Here is a 20,043-nt window from a genome sequence, read left to right as displayed (position 1 = left end):
AGATTATTAAGTAGAGTTTCCTGTGCTATAGTTGATTATTATATATATAGTAGTATGTATAAGATGTGGTACATATATATAATGGGATATAAAAGAATGAAATTATGCTAATTTTAGGATATGGATGGACCTAGAGATTAGCATACAAAGTGAAGTAAGGCAGACAAAGATACTATCATATGATATCACTTTGTGGAATCTAAATAAAAATGATTCAAATGCACTTACAAAACAAAAGCAGTAGTAATTCTTAACAGATCCTCCAACATTTTTACAGTTTGACAAGAACAAACCCATTCCTTGACCACCTTTCCAGCCTTCAAGCACTCCTTATAGGAGAGTAGGCAGAAGGGTCTTCTTGTTTTCATTAGAAAAATACAGAATTATGTGCATCTGGTGTTTTCACTTGGTGCCAACCACCTCTCAGTGTCATGTAGTCTCTCAAACTCAACCCTATATCCTCAACATTAGAATTGTAGAATTCCCTAAATAATTTCCACTTTGGACACTTATTCAGAGAAGACAGGATGAAGAGGTACAAGGGGTGTTTTATCTTTGCCATCTTTTCAGAGAAAGGTCTTCAAGAATTCTCTTCCATAGCAATGTAGAGGTTTACGTTGGCCAACATGCTGCCTGTACCAAAGTAGAAAGGTGAATTTGACTGAAGGACATCCACGTGAAAAAGCATTAAGGTTGAGCATTTTGCTTTGAGTGGAGACAGAGTTGTTATATTAATATTAATCCAGTTAGCCTTGTGGCACTCTTTGGATAAATCAGGAAATAACAACATGATCTGAATAATCCATTCACTGGAAAGAGCTTGTTGGTGTTAGGAAAATTTAATGAACAATTATCCAGGGAAGGAATGAATGTCTGGTATTTCAGGGACTCAGGTTTTAAACTTACATCTATGAGTTGATTTTTTCCCAGACTCTATTCATCCCTGGCATTCTTCTTCTGCAACAATAAAATTTGCAACAAGGTATAGTTTATGCCTCCTAGGCATTTGGGATCATCAACTAAATGATGAAAGTTTTATCCACAGAAGGCTGGTTTAAAATTTTTTTTTACAGCTCTAATTGACTGCTGTTTAGCATAAAATGGTTTGAAAACATTTTTTATCCCATTTCAAGATTTCAAACTCAAATTTAGTTGCCGGTCTAAAATACATGCACACTTGTCCTTTGTCAACCCTCTTTTCCCTTTTTCCTAGGATAACTGTTATTATCAAGGACACATTGTTAATGAAAAAGTTTCTGATGCTAGCATTAGCACATGCAGAGGTCTAAGGTAAGGAAGCCTTCATGATTGTTTGTATGTTCCTGTGATGATGATGATGATGATATGTGTGAATAATCTAAAGAATCTCAAATATAATTAATTGTACTACAGTTGAGTTTAAATTCTAATGGCTCAAAAACTTTGAAATTTGCAGGAAACATGGCTTTTCTTGATAGTAGTTTATAAATTACATCCCTGAATTTCTTGCAGAGTTGTTTTTGTTTGTCTGCTTGTTTTCAAAATATAGGTTATCGAGTCCTAGTTTTAGAGTCAGAACCTTTAGGGAATGAAACCTTCTCTCTTCACTAAACTCTTTCTAGTATGTCCTATCCATTCCTATGACATCCATTTTTTTCTGGATGTTTATGACTTGCCATGTATCTGTCTACATATCTCTTCTGATGCCCAGACTTGATTATCTCATTTATTCTTCCATAACTCCATATCTGTCCACATCTGGAGATTTCAAGGAAATCTCAATCTTATTATACTACAAATGATTTCCTCCCTAATGCGGTATTTTTCCAGTGATTTCCATCTCAGTGAATGTTATAGTCAACCAACTACTTGCTTAATCTGGAAACCTAGGTTCTTTGATGACTTCTTTCAAATACACATTTTCAATTCATTTAATGAACCCTATTGATTATGTGTTCTAGATATTCCCTGAGATTATTCACTATAGTCTCTCTCCTAGTCCAAACTGCCATGAACCTTTATGCAGACCACTGCAATAAATCACCTAAGTGGAACTTCCCTTGTGGTCCAGTGGCTCAGATTTCCTGTTCCTAATGCAGGGCACCCAGGTTTGATCCTTGATCAGTAAACTAGATCCCACATGCCACAACTAAAAATCTCACATGCCACAACTAAGACCTGGCACAGTCAAATCAACAAAATAAATATTGAAGTCATCTCACTTATCTCTCTATATCCACTCTTCTAATTCCATGTACAGTTAGTCCAGTCTCCCTTCTACTGTATGTTCTTGGACTTTTCCTTCCTAGCAATTATCTGCTGTAATTGTATATATTACATATGCATTGTATAATTATGTGTATTTGTAGATCCAATGTGATCATTTGTTCCACTTCCATCTTCCTCATTTTAATATAAGATCCATGAGATGAGAGAGCATGACTGTTTTCCTTTTTACCTTTTGCCCTTGCTCCAATGTCTAGTGAATAATGGGTGCTCCCTAAATAATGGTTAAGTGAATCCTAGCTCAGGATTTCAGCAGAGAGAAGTGAGAAGAAAATGATAATATTCATTGATTGTGTGCTTTGCATCTTATCTCCTTCAGCCGTTGCAACTATAAACTGTTCAGTAGACATTATTATTCCCATTTAGTAGATGGAGAAACTGAGGTTATGTGACTTTAAGTCATAGACCCAGAATTTTATCCCTTGCTATAAGACTCCAAAGTCTGTTTCATTGTCAGTGTCCCTCTAGAGCAGACAATGCATGGGAATTGGAAGGCCACTGGACTGAAGGTCACAAAACTTCCCTATAGCACCGGCATAGCAATCTGACTGCAGTAGTCACTTCTCCCCAACAGGTCCAGTTTCCTCATAGAGAAAACAAGTTTAGGTGATCTCTAAGGGTGTCTTCAGCTGTAATGTTATACTATATTGTACTGCCCTGAGTTTGGAATCCTTTGGTGGTAGTCACTTTTTAGAGTCTACAAGTCTTTAACACTCAAAACTGGAATATTTTTAAGAAGCTTAGACTCTTCTGTTTTTCAGGGGTTACTTCAGTCAGGGAGATCAAAAGTACTTCATAAAACCTTTAAGCCTCACAAACCAAGATGAGCAAGAACACGCACTCTTCAAGCACAATCCTGAAGAACAGAAGACTAATAGCTCCTGTGGGATGAATGACACAATATGGGCACCTGGAATTCATCTGAAGGCAATCTCATCTACCAGTCTGGCTGTATGCCTACTTTTATTTTTCATTTTCAGTGTTCTTATATATCTCATCCTGGTTGCTCTGGGTTACAAACATATTAAATCCAATTGACTGAAACTTTACAATCATTGTTGAAACTAGTAGGTTACAGAGACATTAAAACCTCTTTGTACATTGATGATTTATTTAATAAGTACATATGGATCTGGAGAAGGAAATGGCAACCCACTCCAGTATTGTTGCCTGGGAAATCCTGTGGATAGAAGAGTCTAGCCTTGTGGGCTACAGTTCATGGGGTCGCAAAAGGCTGGACATGACTTAGCTAATAAACAACAACAACAATGACTATTATTAACAATATGTTGTGTTCAAGGGTTAAAAAGATGCATAGATATAATGCTGGTCTCCTAGAAGCAGACAGCTTTCATAATGCTACATCATACAACAAGGGAATAAAGTATTATTATTGTTTTGAGATAAAATACCTTGTTGTCTCCATGAATGAATTTATTCAACAAATCTTTCTTAAACTACTGCTGTAAGTCTTGGGGATACGGCAGTGAGCAAAATAAATATGGGATCTGCAACTTAGAATATTCTGTTAAACCTGGAATTCAGCTTCTGGTCACACAAGAAAATGAATGTGGCTTGTGTTGGAAGTGTTAGTGTTAGTCGCTCAGTTGTGTCCAGCTCTATTTGACCCTATGTACTGTTGCCTGCCATGCTCTTCTGTCCATGGAATTCTCCAGGCAAAAATACTAGAGTGGGTAGTCAATACCAGAGGATGAGTCCAACCCAGGGAGTGAACCTGGGTTGGAAGTTAATTCTTTACCTTCTGAGTCACCACGAAGCCAGCATGGAAACTATAAATATATACACAAAAACTTTGTCATCATTAACCTTCATTTTCTTCAGGATACACTTCACATCCAATCATCTCTTATACATGTTCTCAGAATCCATAAGACCTGGACAGAAGAAGTCTGAATAAAATAGAATCTCTGTTGGATTCAACATTCTGTGGATTTAAATTCTACCAGGCTTCCCAGGTGGTTCAGCAGTAAAGAATCCTCCTGCCATTGCAAGAGACATGGGTTTGATCCCTGGGTTGGGAAGATCCCCTGGAGAAGAAAATGGCAAGCCCCTGCAGTATTCTTGCTTGAAAAACCCCATCGACAGAAGAGCCTGTTGGGCTGCAGTCCATGAGGTCACAAAAAGGACACAACTGAGAGACTGGGTACTGAGCGCTAAGTTCTACCAGTGCTATGATATCTAAGAGCCCAGAAGAATCACTCTGAGCCATGAATTTCCATGTATGTTGATCTCCTGGTTAAGCTTGATACAGGTCCCTAGTCTTTCTGCCTCAATTCCTTGGTAATCATGTACAAATATCCTCACTCTTATTATATCTTACTGTTTCATTTTGGTACTCCTCCTCAGGTCCTCTCACTGTTATCCCACCTCTGTTGGACCACTAAATATGCGAGAGTGAGGATATTTGTAGCTCAATCTTTCATCCCATTCTTTGCTTTATCTACATATCCTTCCTGGATAATCTCATCCAGTGCTATGTCTTATTTAAATAGGAACTTTGCACTAGTTACCATCAAATGCATATCTCCAGCTTTGGCCTTAAGAGGCCAGACTGCTACAAGTAACCACCTACTTCATGCATCTAACTCTTGTCTGAATTTTTCGTCTGGCCTCTTATCAATTACTACTGATTAATGAGTTCAAGGACTTCCCTGGTGGTCAGTGGTTAAGACTCCTTGCTCCCAAGACATGGATTCATCACCTGGTCAGAGAATTAAGATACTGCATACTGCATACCACACACACACACACACACACACACACACACACACACACACACACAAGGAGTTCAAGAACTTAGGTCAGTAACAAATCTACTGTGAAACATGGTTTTTGCTTTGTTTTGTGGAGAGAAAGAAACTGAAATGAGGGAAGCTTGGAATGTGCAAAGGAAATGCAGCTCTGTTTGAGAGGCAAAGGACAGACTAGTTGCTATGGTGACTCCTGGCTTTGAACCCTTGGTAAAGGAGGGGCTACTTATTGGGACAGGAATACGAGGAAACCAAAAAAATACCAGACCCTAAGAGAATGCTGAAGTTAACATGTCTATTTCATGGCAAACTAGTGGAGAAAGTCCACTGTTCAAAAAATCTAAAGACTTTGGTTTTATTTTTAGTATTCCTATTAATTAGTTGTGTGTGTGTATATAAGTGATAAGTGAAAGTCACTCAGTCGTGTATGACTTTTTGCGACCCCATGGGCTATAGAGTCCATGGAATATTCCAGGCCAGAATACTGGACTGGGTAGGCTTTCCCTTTCCTGGGGGATCTTCCCAACCCAGGGATGAACCCAGGTCTACTGCATTACAGGTGGATTCTTTACCAGATGAGCCGAAAGGGAAGCCTGGTTTTAGAAAAGGCAGAGGAACCAGAACATTTCATGCAAAGATGGGGGCAATAAAGGACAGAAATGGAGTGGACCTAACAGAAGCAGAAGATATTAAGAAGAGTGGCAAGAAAAAACAGAAGAACTATACAAAAAAGATCTTCATGACTCAGATAATCATGATAGTGTGATCACCAACTCAGAGCCAGACATTCTGGAATGGGAGGTCAAGTGGGCCTTAGGAAGCATCGCTATGAACAAAGCTAGAGGAGGTGATGGAATTCCAGTTGAGCTATTTCAAATCGTAAAAGATGATGCTGCAGAAGTGCTACACTCAATATGCCAGCAAATTTGGAAAACTCAGCAATGGCCACAGGACTGGAAAAGGTCAGTTTTCATTCTGATCCCAAAGAAAGGCAATGCCAAAGAATGCTTATACTACCACACAATTACACTTATCTCACATGCTAGTCAAGTAATGCTCAAAATTCTCCAAGCCAGGCTTCAGCAATATGTTAACCATGAACTCCCTGATATTCAAGCTGGTTTTAGAAAAGGCAGAGGAACCAGAGATCAAATTGCCAACATCTGCTGGATCATGGAAAAAGCAAGAGAGTTCCAGAAAAACATCTATTTCTGCTTTATTGACTATGCCAAAGCCTTTGACTGTGTGGATCACAATAAACTGTAGAAAGTTCTTAAAGAGATGGGAATACCAGACCACCTGACTTGCCTCTTGAGAAATCTGTATGCAGTTCAGGAAGCAACAATTAGAACTGGACATGGAACAACAAACTGGTTCCAAATAGGAAAAGAAGTATGTCAAGGCTGTATATTGTCACCCTACTTATTTAACGTCTATGCAGAGTACATCATGTGAAATGCTGGGCTGGAAGAAGCACAAGCTGGAATCAAGATTGCTGGGAGAAATATCAATAACCTCAGATATGCAAATGACACCACACTTAAGTCAGAAAGCAAAGAAGAGCCTCTTGATGAAAGTGTAAGAGGAGAGTGAAAAAGTTGGCTGAAAGCTCAACATTCGGAAAACTAAGATCATGGCATCTGGTCTCATCACTTCATGGCAAATAGATGGTGAAACATTGGAAACAGTGACAGACTCTATTTTCTTGGGCTGCAAAATCACTGCAGGTGGTGATTGCAGCCGTGAAATTAAAAGACTTTTGCTCCTTGGAATAAAAGCTATAACCAACCTGCTGCTAAGCTGCTGCTAAGTCACTTCAGTAGTGTCCAACTCTGCAACTCCATAGACGGAAGCCCACCAGGCTCCCCTGTCTCTGGGATTCTCCAGGCAAGAACACTGGAGTGGGTTGCCATTTCCTTCTCCAATGCGTAAAAGTGAAAAGTGAAAGTGAAGTTGCTCAGTTGTGTCTGACTCTTCGCGATCCCATGGACTGCAGCCTACCAGGCTCCTCCATCCATGGGATTTTCCAGGCAAGAGTACTGGAGTGGGGTGCCATATAACCAACCTAGACAGCATATTAAAAAGCAGAGACATTACTTTACCAACAAAAGTCCATCTAGTCAAAGTTATGGCTTTCCAAGGGTCATGTATAGATATGAGAGTTGGACTATAAAGAAAGCTGAGTGCCAAAGAATTGATGCTTTTGAACTGTGGTGTTGGAGAAGACTCTTGAGAATCCCTTGGACTGCAAGGAGATCCAACCAGTCCATCCTAAAGGAGATCAGTCCTGAATATTCATTGGAAGGACTGATGCTGTAGTTGAAGTTCCAATACTTTGGCCACCTGATGGGAAGAACTGACTCATTTGCAAAGACCCTGATGCTGAGAAAGATTTAAGGCAGGAGGAGAAGGTAACGACAGAGGATGAGATGGTTGGATGGCATCACTGGCTTGATGGACATGAGTTTGAGCAAGCTCTGGGAGTTGGTGTTGGACAGGGAAGCCTGGCATGCTGCAGTCCATGGGATCGCAAAGAGTCGGACACGACTGAGTGACTGAACTGAACTGAGTAATTATTTATGCAATCCTTTACACTCTGGTAAAAATGAAGGGCCCAGACTAGAATATCACCAATGTCTCTTCCACTTCTGACGTTCTAAGTCTAGTCTATAAGATGATTCTGGTGGTTAGTTAGAGTCAAAATGGTAGTATTGTCTTCCTTCCCAGATACCAACCAACTCTTATTAGATTACACATTTCAAATTTAAGAATGATTCTTGCAGAGAGAGACATTGCCTTCATAATTTTCCTTTTTATGGTTTTTACAGACATCCAAAGACCAGAAGGCTTGGGAAAAAAAGAAATATGTAGAATATTATTTGGTCCTGGACCATGGTGAGGTAATTATATCAGATAAATGAGTCTTTTAAAATGCTATACGGCATAAGTTTATTATGCAAGATGTTAAATAATGGATATGTTCTTAAAATAATGAATATGAACTTTTTTTTTTATAAATTTAGAAATTTTACATGCATTTAGGCTGATATTTTACCTTTTAAGGAAAGAGTACCTAACATAATATGCATAAACTGATGTTTTTGTACTATAATGCTCCTTTCTTATTGTCTCAAGAGCTCCAAACTTATTTTCTAATTAAATTCTTTGGCCTAATTAAATTCTTTATGTTAAGTAGTTAAATCATTGGTAAATTAAAGTTTATGCTTATCAGGGAGTGATAAATTTAAAAAAAACCAATAGAATTTTCTGAAAAAGGCACTTTTTGGTAATATTCATTGTTAACCTTTTTTAAAAAAATTTGAAATAAAGCTTTATTTACAAAAGCATGTCATGGGCCAGATTAGGTTCTTAGTTTGCAGATACCTGACCTGCAGAATCCAAAGTGAAAGTTAAAACTATTCCTTTGGCTAACCAGCCTATAAAAGACTTGGGACCACAAACTGAGAAAAATCATCTGTAGCATGTGTGACTGATAAAGGGCTAGATTCTTAACTTGGAAAAATGTTCATCACAAAGAAAAGAAGACAAGGACTCTGATAGAAAACTCTGTAAAGAACTTTTTATTTAGTTACATAACACATGGAGCTTTGGTTATAGTTTTGAATGCATTTTAATATATTGATTATTCTAAACCTGAATTTCACCTATGTGATCACAAAGGAAAACTTATGATAATATGAGTAAGTTAATTCATTTTTGGCCTCTCTTATTATAGAAAGTTTTGACCTCTTATTATATAAAGTTTTATATATATATATAATACAAAGTTTTGACCTTTCTTATTATATAAATTCATTTACTGCTCATATTTCTTTAAATGAATAGACTCTTCCTTGTATTAGTTCTATACAGTTTAGGAAGCCATAGTATTTAACTGAAAATACTTCAAGAATAGTTCCTTAGAGCTTTACACTGAACTAGTACTTTATAGGATGAAGCATCATCTTCTAAAGTGCTTTCATTTAGCTAGAGAAATAAGGAAGTGTTTTGTTTTTAATAAGTGTCAACTTTTATAATTGATCATTAATTATAATAAATAAAATTAGTGAAACTGCTATTTTTAATCTTCTAATTACATTCATTTCTATCAATGTCTATATTTTGTCTGTGCTGTTTTTTAGTTTAAAAGGCACAATCAAGATCAAGAGGAAATAAGAAAGACGGTATTTGAGATGGTCAATTACATCAACATGGTATGATATATTTTATTGAGTGTAGTTTTAACAATTTGCTAGGTGGTTTCATTGGTCATTTCATGAGACAGGGAAGAAAAACCAATACTTCTGAGAATATGGCTGACTGTCTCTTGAAAGGTAACCCTGACTTTGGCTACTTCATTGAATATTAATATTACATGATAGAGAAGTATCTCACCTACTTGCCGCATTATTCTCAGGTCCATCAAGATTTAGAAGGTGGTTTTGTTTCATGGTCTTTGTTTTTCTAAAGCCCAGTAAGAAAATGCTGACATACAAATCCCAATAGAAAACCAAATGGAAAAACCAACTAACCAACCAATGAGATAAGCCAAACTCTGGTACAATAGCAGCTTTCAATACATTATCTCATTTAAACTTTGAACAACCCTAATATATTATTAAACTTAATTTATAGCTAAGGAATTAGCTTCTAAGACACAAAATAACTTGCCTAAAATCACAAAGTTAGAAAACAATAGAGAGAAGATTTAATCTTAGATTGGTTAGATTTCCAAGCCTATTTTCATTGTACAACTGTTGATTCAGTTCCTCAAACATGATTTTATCATCTAATTTCCATTAAAATTATTTTTATATCTCTTCTATTGATACCTTGTTAGTTGAACATATGGTTAGCCTACTTCGTTGAAATGGCTGAATCACCTGTGGTCCTGCAAATACTGTAACAATAGAAATGAAATGAAGGTGGGCTCAGTAACCAAGGTCATATCTCATTTTCTCACCACAAAGAGTATGCTGAGTCCTCTTAAGAGACCCCACTTGGCCATGTTTATTCAGCGCTTACTTTGTGCCAAGTATTTTTCTAGATTATGGAAATAAAAAGGTGAACAAAACTGACAAATATCTCTTTCTTCAAGGCATTATTCTTCCCTTCAGGAAGTTAGCATTCTTGTTCAAAGAGGCAAACAAGTCAAATGAAGAGTGTGTAAGACGATGATATGTGCTATAAAGAATAATAAAACAGGTTTTAAAAAGAGAGAAGGAGAAAGGAAGAGAAAGATTTAGATGCATCCATTGTGGTTTGGTGTTTTGTGTTTTTTCTTCTTTTTTGGCTATGTTAATTCTTTGTTGCAGCACTCAGGTTCTTCGTCGCGGCATGCACACTACTCTGGTTGTGATGCATGGGCCCTCTGGTTATGGTGTGAGCGTTTAGTTGCCTGCAGCATGTGGGATCTTAGTTCCCTGATCAGGGATCAAACTGCAGTCACCCTGCATTGGAAGACGGTTTCTTTACCAGAGAACCACCAGTGAAGTCCTGAGGCGAGATATCTTGGGTGCTGTGTTAAATAGGGACGTCATCTCTAATAGGGTAATATTTGAGCAGAGACTTGTAGGAAAGAAACAGATGTAACCCTAGGAAGAGCAAATGACCTGAGTGCAGAACCTAGATTGCCTTGCTTGAGGAGTAAGTGGAAGGCCAGGGCCAAGAGAGGGAGATGACATCTAAAGGTAGTGGTGGCCCAAACTTGAAGGCCCTAGTGAGCCTTTGTAAGGACTTTGCTATTCTTTTTAAATTAAAACATAGTTGATTTACAATTTTGTATTAATTTCTGCTGTACAGCAAAGTGATTCAGTTATACATTTATGTACATTCTTTTTATATTCTTTTTCATTATGGTTTATCACAGGATAAACCATTTCAAAGTATGTACGGTTCATACTGAGTATAGTTTCCTGTGCTGTACAGTAGGACCTTGTTGTTTATCTATCCTATAAATAATAGCTTGTGTCAGCTAATCTCAAACTCCTAATCCACTCCCCCATGCCACCCTCTCCCCCTTGGCAACTACAAGTTGGTTCTCTATGTCTGAGAGTCTGTTTCTATTTCATGAGTAAGTTCATTTATGTTATATTTTAGATTCCACAGATAAGTGATCACAGATGTTATTTAGGACTTTGTTATTCTTAATGAGTGAGGAAGACACTAGAAAGCCTGAACTGAGATGTGACATGTTTAGATCTGTGTTCTTAAAAAGATGACTTTGGCTGTTCTGTTGAAGATAAACTGAAGGAGTGCAAGAGCAGAAACCAGGCCAGGTATGGGAACTGTGTCATGATTCAGGCTAAGAGATGGCGATGGCTTGAGAGAAACCAGTGATGGGTGATCTATTGAGAAGGTCTGATCTCTGGATAGAGTGACTTGAGTTTAGAAGGTGGATGGGATATAAGAAGCATAAAAAAAGAGAGAAGTCAGGTGACATCAAGGGTTTTGACCTGAGCAACTTCAAGAGTTGCTCTTGTGAAGCAATGGTGGGGGGACAATGGGAACCTTTCAGAGAAGACATTAGGCTTTCCATTTTGGACACATCAACTTAGAGGTATCTTTTTGCACAAAGACTTCTAGGTGTAAATCCTGAAGACACAAGATTGGAGTTCAGGGCAAGGTCTGGGTGAAGATATAAATCTATACCTTTTTTTAAACTTGGTCATTATTTATTTATTTTTAATTTATTTTTAAGTTGGATTCTAATTGTTTTGCAATGCTGGGTTAGTTTCTACAATAGTGTGAATTAGCTATGTGTATAGCACACATAGGTGGCATAAGATGGGTCAGCAAACTGTGGCATGTGGACCAACTGTGGCCTGTTGCCTCTTTATAAAATAAAGCTTTATTCAATCATAGCCATGCCCATTTGTTTACATTGTCTATGGTTGCTTTCCTGCTGCAATACCAAAGGTGGTGAGTAATTGCAGCCAAGACCATGTGGCCTCAAAGCCTAAAATATTTTCTGTCTGGACCTTCACAGAAAATATTTGTAAAATCACCAGGGAAATGGGTGTAGGTAAGCAGGAAAAGGACACAAAAATATATCCTTGAAAGACTTCTTTGAGGAGGAACAAGAGGGGAGGAAGTGAGACCAAGGAATAGACAGTAAAGAAAAGAAGAGGAAAAGTTGTGGTTGTGGAAGCTACCTGAAACAAATATCTATCAAGGAAAGACATAATCAATGATGTGAGATGCTCCTGAGGACCAGGGACTGGCCATTGGATTTAACAAAGGAGAAATTATTGTTCTCCTGGATGGAGCAACACACTGTAAAAATCATGATTTTAGGGAGTCCAGAAACAATGAGAGAAGTGAACTGAGAAACAGCAAATACAGATTTTTTTTTTCTGGAAGTTTTTGCTATAAATGGGAGCAGAGAAATGGGGCATAATTCAAAGGAGGAAAAATCACAAAGAGAAATCTCCCCCGCCACAATGAGGCATCTTTTTGATTCTGATGAGAATCATTGCGCAGAAGGCTAAATACCGACAATGCAAAGAAGATGGAAAAATTGCTAGAGGAATCTCTGATATGGGGTGAGATGGCAGGTCTGGTGCAAAAGGGAGGAAATTGGCCTTGGGCTCACAGACCTGTCATTCATACAGTGAAGAAGGGGAGGTACAGGTTGTTTGAACAGATGTAGACCAGTGTGAGTGGATGGGTGGAGCTTGTGGAAATTCTCTTCTTGTCGCATCTGTACTCTTCAATGAATCTGCTCAAAGTGGGGACTTGAAAGAGAGTGCCAGAATGTTTAACAAAGAGAGGCATGTGCAGAGGGCTGTGAGAGTGAATGGACTTTGGAAATACAGCAGGTTTGCTGGAGGGTGGTTCAGACCACTTGAGGTTAGTAGTCATGTCTTCTGAGTGAAAGCAGTCAGCATCATTTGCTTTCCCCTATCTGAAATCAGAGCTTGATGGAGGAGAAACAGAAAGGACACTTTATTTTAACCAGTGCTGAAGTTTTGTCAGGTGGGTGAAAAAAAGGAAGAGAGAAATAAGAAAGTTGGAAAACAAGCGAAGCAATATTTTAATCTGGTTAGATTTTTACTTCCCTTTTGATGATAACTGCATACCTCAACACTTTTCTTGTTTTCTTTTTTAAAAAATGTCTTCTCCAATTTCTTAGCACGGAGTTTCTCCAAGAGAAAGTCTTAACTGCGGTTTTCCCCAGCTTTATTGAGATATATTTGACCTATTATATTGGACAGATTTAAGGCATTCAATATGCTGATTTGGTATATTGCAAAATGATTCGTTTGGCTAACCTGATAGGTAGACTAACACCTCCATCATGTCACATGATTCCATCAGCTTTTTTTTTTTTTAATGATGAGAACATTTAGACATCTACCCTTTTTGTAATTTTGAAGCATAGAATACATTATCATAAACTGTAATCCCCATATTGTACATTAGATCCCCAGAACTTACTTACCTTATAACTGGAAGTTTGTACTCTTTGACCAACACTGTGCAGTTTTACAAACTATAGTAGCAATATAAGTTTTTATCTGTAAAGTAAGTGTATTGTCTCATAAGCTTAACTGGTTATTTCTAAAGGTATCCTATATGTGCTGTAGATTCTTTGGTTCAATTCGTCCGATAACAGAGGTCCCTTACTTTATTGTAATTCATTTATATGCAGGACTTTTCCATGTAGCTTTTTCCTTTTCTGATGTTCAAATCAGCACTGAGTCAAGCTTGCTAATTTGTTTAAAAAATTTATTTATTTTCCATAGCAAGATTTTTTTTAACATTTTATTTTGTATTGAAGTATAGCCAGTGAACAATATTGTGATAGTTTCAGGTGAACAGTGAAGGGACTCAGCCATACATATATATGTATCCATTCTCCCCCAAACTCCTCTCCCATCCAGGCTGCTACATAACACTGAACAGAGTTCTCTGTGTTATACAGTAGGTCCTTGTTGGTTATCCATTTAAAATATAGCCAAGCTTGTTAATTCTGAAAAATTATGACTCTGAGAATGTTACATTGCAATTGAGGAAATACATTTATAGTGAAATCATAGTCATGAACTACTAGCAGGATATTTTGATATTTCTTGAGGTTGCAAGCAGGAAAAGTTTGTTTCAACAGACCCTTTGTCACCAAAAAAAGGAGTTTATACACCTGAACTAAGAGTGTCTGTCTTGCCTACAAACGGGGATGCTAGCGTCTGCCAAAAGAGATGGTAACTTCCATTACACAAGTATGTCTGGAAATAAGGTTTTTACAGTGTAGTTGTAAATAAGTTTGAAAATCTGGAGTACATAGAAAATATTAAAAGATAATAGCGCCATAATGAATAGTTGCTTTGCCATTTTTTTTCTTTTTTAACAGCTTTATAAAAAGCTCAATACTTACGTGGCCTTAATTGGGATGGAGATCTGGAATGACAAAGACAAGATAGATATATCTTCCAAAGCAAGCCTCACTTTAGAAAATTTTGCTAAATGGAGGACAGCTGTCCTCCTGAAGAGAAAGCACCATGATGTTGCTCAGCTACTCACGTATGTATAGATTTCCCCCCTTTTTATATTCTGTGGTATTTGGCATAGACAGCTTGGAAAATCTTGGCAAAGCAAATGGTATCTCGAAACATTACCGATTTACACATAGGGTGCTAAAAGTTTAAAAAATATTCTTTTGGATCTTACGTTGCATGTGGTCTTCTTTTCTTTTTTTTTAAAGAGAGAGAAGTTATATGGGAGCAATGATTCATCAGAAGCTTTTTTATTGTTATTTGGTCTGTAACAGAACAGAAAGACAGGGTTTAGATAATGGGGGCTTCCTTGATGTCTCAGCAGTAAATAACCTGCTTGCCAATGCAGGAGACACAGTTTTAATCCTTGGGTTGGGAATATCCCCTGGAGGAGGAAATGGCAACCAACTCCAGTATTCTTGCCTGGAAAATCCCAAGGATTGAGGAGCCTGGTGGGCTATAGTCCATAGGGTCGCAAAGAGTTGGATACTACTTAGCAACTGAAAAACAGCAGCAGCAGCAGCAGCTACACAGGATATGAATACTGCAAAGCTGGTTCATTGGGGTTATCTTTGAAGGATAGCCACCACAGTCTCTTAGTTTGGAAAGATGAATTCCAGACTCAAAGACTCAGCACAAGACATACCTTATTTTTTGGAACTACTAACACAACAGAAGTATCGAAATTTAGATCACTTTCTAACACCACACACAAAAATAAACTCAAAATGGATTAAAGATATAAATGTAAGACCAGAAACTATAAAACTCCTAGAGGAGAACATAGGCAAAACACTCTCAGACATAAATCACAGCAGGATCCTCTATGATCCACCTCCCAGAATTCTGGAAATAAAAGCAAAAATAAACAAATGGGATCTAATTAAACTTAAAAGCTTCTGCACAACAAAGGAAAATATAAGCAAGGTGAAAAGACAGCCTTCTGAATGGGAGAAAATAATAGCAAATGAAGCAACTGACAAACAACTAATCTCAAAAATATACAAGCAACTTATGCAGCTCAATTCCAGAAAAATAAACGACCCAATCAAAAAATGGGCCAAAGAACTAAATAGACATTTCTCCAAAGAAGACATACGGATGGCTAACAAACACATGAAAAGATGCTCAACATCACTCATTATCAGAGAAATGCAAATCAAAACCACAATGAGGTACCACTTCACACCAGTCAGAATGGCTGCAATCCAAAAATCTGCAAGCAATAAATGCTGGAGAGGGTGTGGAGAAAAGGGAACCCTCCTACACTGTTGGTGGGAATGCAAACTAGTACAGCCACTATGGAGAACAGTGTGGAGATTCCTTAAAAAATTGCAAATATGACCTTATGACCCAGCAATCCCACTTCTGGGCATACACACCGAGGAAACCAGAATTGAAAGAGACACATGTACCCCAATGTTCATCGAAGCACTGTTTATAATAGCCAGGACGTGGAAACAACCTAGATGTCCATCAGCAGATGAATGGATAAGAAAGCTGTGGTACATATACACAATGGAGTATTACTCAGCTGTTAAAAAGAATTCATTTGAATCAGTTCTGATAAGATGGATGAAACTGGAGCCGATTATACAGAGTGAAGTAAGCCAGAAGGAAAAACACCAATACAGTATACTAACACATATATATGGAATTTAGAAAGATGGCAATGATGACCCTGTATGCAAGACAGCAAAAAAGACACAGATGTGTATAATGGACTTTTGGACTCAGAGGGAGAGGGAGAGGGTGGGATGATTTGGGAGAATGGCATTTTAACATGTATACTATCATGTAAGAATCGAATCGCCAGTCTATGTCTGATGCAGGATACAGCATGCTTGGGGCTGGTGCATGGGGATGACCCAGAGAGATGTTATGGGGAGGGAGGTGGGAGGGGGGTTCATGTTTGGGAATGCATGTAAGAATTAAAGATTTTAAAATTAAAAAAATTAAAAATTAAAAAAAAAAGAAATTTAATGACTGAGCTACAAACATAACAATATGGGAATTAAACTTTTACTAGACTGGCTAGTAACCTCAGATATGCAGATGACACCACCCTTATGGCAGATAGTGAAGAGGAACTAAAATGTCTCTTGATGAAAGTGAAAGAGGAGTGTGAAAAAGTTGGCTTAAAGCTCAACGTTCAGAAAACTAAGATCATGGCATCTGGTCCCATCACTTCATGGGAAATAGATGGGGAAACAGTGAAACAGTGTCAGACTTTATTTTTTTGGGCTCCAAAATCACTGCAGATGGTGATTGCAGCCATGAAATTAAAAGTCACTTACTCCTTGAAAGGAAAGTTATGACCAACCTAGACAGCATATTCAAAAGCAGAGACTACTTTGCCAACAAAGGTCCGTTTAGTCAAGGCTATGGTTTTCCCAGAGGTCATGTATGGATGTGAGAGTTGGATTGTGAAGAAAGCTGAGTGCCAAAGAATTGATGCTTTTGTACTGTGGTGTTGGAGAAGACTCTTTCCAACCAGTCCATTCTAAAGGAGATCAGTCCTGAGTGTTCATCGGAAGGACTGAAGCTAAAGCTGAAACTCCAGTACTTTGGCCACCTCATGCAAAGAATTGACTCATTGGGAAAGACTCTCATGCTGGGAGGGATTAGGGGCAGGAGGAGAAGGGGATGACAGAGGATGGCATCACCGACTCGATGGACATGAGTTTGAGTACACTCCGGGAGTTGGTGATGGACAGGGAGGCCTGGCGTGCTGTGATTCATGGGGTTGCAAAGAGTAAGATGCGACTGAGCGACTGAACTGAACTGAACACTGGCTCCAGGATAAAGCTCAAATTGTAGTAGAATCTAGTGTTGTGAAATAACTAAGGTAGAGAGATATAAATCATGGCCAGGATGACAGATTGTACAGATAAGGCATGGTAATCCAATATCAAGAGTAGATTTCCTGAATAGATCAGAATAAACAGGATAAAAGGACTAAAAAGATAATGGTAGAGGAAATAACTGTGCTATCATGTGTAAATTGAATCTTACCATTTCTCTGACAAATTAACAAAATACACCTATACCTGTGCATCATCAGGTAGGAATCTAATACAGACTCTAAGATTCCAAATGAACTCTCTCCACTGGAAAGAGAAAGCAAAATAGTGAACTCCATAATGGAGGAGAATTTTATTTTTTATAAATGAGCTAGGAGCAAGAATTAAATCCACAAGAATGTAGACTTGAATATAAAAATTTTCTATTATAATTTTAAAAGAGAATACAAATGCCATAAATATTTAAAGTATCATGAATGACACAAAGTATCATTTCAAAATAACAGATAACGCCATAAGGAATGGAAAGTGGAAGTTCTCTAATTTCCTCATTTTTTTATGGCAAAATGTACACTTACCAGTCATGATGTTGATAAATGGGAAAATATAGGTTCAAATTTTGCATCTACTAAGGGAATTTGAAAAATAATGCATACTTTGCAAATTTCTAGAGACAGACCAGAGTGACCATTTTGAACAGATTGCACAATAATAATAACCAAAAAAGCACATGGTATAATTACAAATTGAAAGGAAAACAAAATGGAATAAATTTAAATAAAAGAAATTAAAATGACTAAAGACCAAATATATTATCTATGTGAACAAATGCAAGTAGTTAAAATATCTCTTAAACAGGATAGATATTTCAATTGCATAATGAAATTTCATTTCAATTGCATATTTCAATGATACAAAAGCTTTCAGAATGGGCCCAAATTCCAAATCCAGCTACAGCTATAGCAGTACTAAAAGAAAATCAAAGTAAACATATATGAAAATATATGAGGAAAATATAAATTAAAATGAAAGATATTTCACTTTAATATATATTTATATACATATATAATTTAATTTATATTTATAAAGCAAAAATATTAACTGATTACACCCAGATGCCTGGGTTTAGATGGTATGACAGCCATCATATAAAGTGTCGTGAGTTTCTCTGCTAATCAGCATTCTAGAGGAACTGTCTACAGAAAAAATGTCTATTATTAGAATCATGAGTGCCTGCTACGTTGTTTCAGTTGTGTCCGACTTTTTGCAGCCCCATGGACCATAGCCCATTTCATGGGATTCTCCAGGCAAGAATATAGGAGTTGGTTGCCATTTCCTCCTCCAGGGGATCTTTCCCACCCAGGAATCAGAGTCTCTTATGTATCCTGTATTGGCAATTATTCACCACTAGCCCCACCTGGGAAGCCCAATTAGAATCATAAGTTATATCAATTTCTTTCTTTTTCACAGGACAGTAGCATTTTCTGGAACAACTGTGGGCCTTGCTTACCTGTCTACAATGTGCTCTCCTGATTTTTCTGCTGGCGTCATTATGGTTTGTTTAAAGATAAAATTGCTGGTTCTACAGTTCAAGTCTGTCAAGGGCTGTTGTGCTGAATCTATGGAGAAAATATTGTTTTTCTCCTTTAATCTGTTGATGTGGGAAATAACATTGATTGAATTTCAAATATTGACTCAATCTTGCACATTCACCATAAACCTGGCATGGTCATAATGTATTATATCTTGTATATATTGCTAAATTCAACATGTTAACATATCATGAGGATTTTTGTGTCTATATTTGGGATATTAGTCTGTAGTTGTCTTTTCCTATAATATGTATTTTTCAGGTTTTGCTCTCAGGGCAAATATCAGTATAAACTTGACCATATACAGTGATGTGCAGTTTTCAATTTTATTGAATATTTGAATAAAATCAGGTTTGTTTCTAGAATATTTGAGTAAAATCAGTATTGTTGTTGTTTAGTTGCTAAGTCGTATCTGACTATTTTACCACACCATAGACTATAGCCTACCAGGCTTCTTTGTCCATGGGATTTCCCAGGCAAGAATAATGGAGAGGGTTGCCATTTCCTCCTCTGGGGGATGTTCCCGACCCAGGGATCAAACCTACATCTCTTACATCTCTTACATTGGCAGGCAGATTCTTTACCACTAAGCACCAGGGAAGCCCCAAATCGGTAGTATAACAGTAAAATGTTCAGTACAATTCACCAGTAAAGCCATACAGGCCAGATATTTTTTGTTGCAAGGTTTTTAAGCATGCAATCAATTCTTGAATAGATACAGAGCTATTCAGGTTATTTATCTCTTCTTAAGTAAGCCATGGTAGTTTGTGTTTCAAGGAAAGTTGTCCATTTAATTTAAGTTGGCATAAATTTGTTGATGATATTTCCTTACTATCTTTTTAATATATGTAGAATATATAGTGATTTCCCCTCTGTCATTCATGATATTAGTAATTTGTGTGTGTGTGGAGTGGGGGAGGGTTTCCCCATGATCAGTTTGGCTAGGGTATATCAATTTTATTGATCTCAGAGAATCAGTTTTAGCTTTACTAATGCTCCTATGGTTTTCCTGGTTTCTATTTCATTGATTTCCATTCTTGTCTTGACTATTGATTCTTTTCTTGCTTTCTCTGTATTTAATTTGTTCTTTTTTAGTTAAGTAAGGAAGAATTTTAAA

The 20,043-nt window shown here is 37.3% G+C and overlaps 1 protein-coding gene across 1 annotated transcript in view; it reads left to right on the top strand.

The window, feature by feature from the left end:
* Positions 1–20,043, top strand: part of ADAM28 (ADAM metallopeptidase domain 28) — a 78,448-nt gene that overhangs the window by 15,283 nt on the left and 43,122 nt on the right. Inside the window, exons 5-10 of the mRNA XM_069579359.1 lie at positions 1,214–1,290; positions 3,027–3,216; positions 7,865–7,936; positions 9,179–9,250; positions 14,389–14,558; positions 18,805–18,889. Of these exons, the coding sequence (XP_069435460.1) occupies positions 1,214–1,290; positions 3,027–3,216; positions 7,865–7,936; positions 9,179–9,250; positions 14,389–14,558; positions 18,805–18,889 (666 nt within the window). The remainder of the gene's footprint in view (positions 1–1,213; positions 1,291–3,026; positions 3,217–7,864; positions 7,937–9,178; positions 9,251–14,388; positions 14,559–18,804; positions 18,890–20,043) is intronic.

This window comes from Ovis canadensis, chromosome 2 (genome assembly GCF_042477335.2).
Source record: "Ovis canadensis isolate MfBH-ARS-UI-01 breed Bighorn chromosome 2, ARS-UI_OviCan_v2, whole genome shotgun sequence".
NCBI lineage: Eukaryota > Metazoa > Chordata > Mammalia > Artiodactyla > Bovidae > Ovis > Ovis canadensis.
Note: the sequence above shows the minus strand (reverse complement) of the source record. Positions and strands in the feature narration are given on the sequence as shown.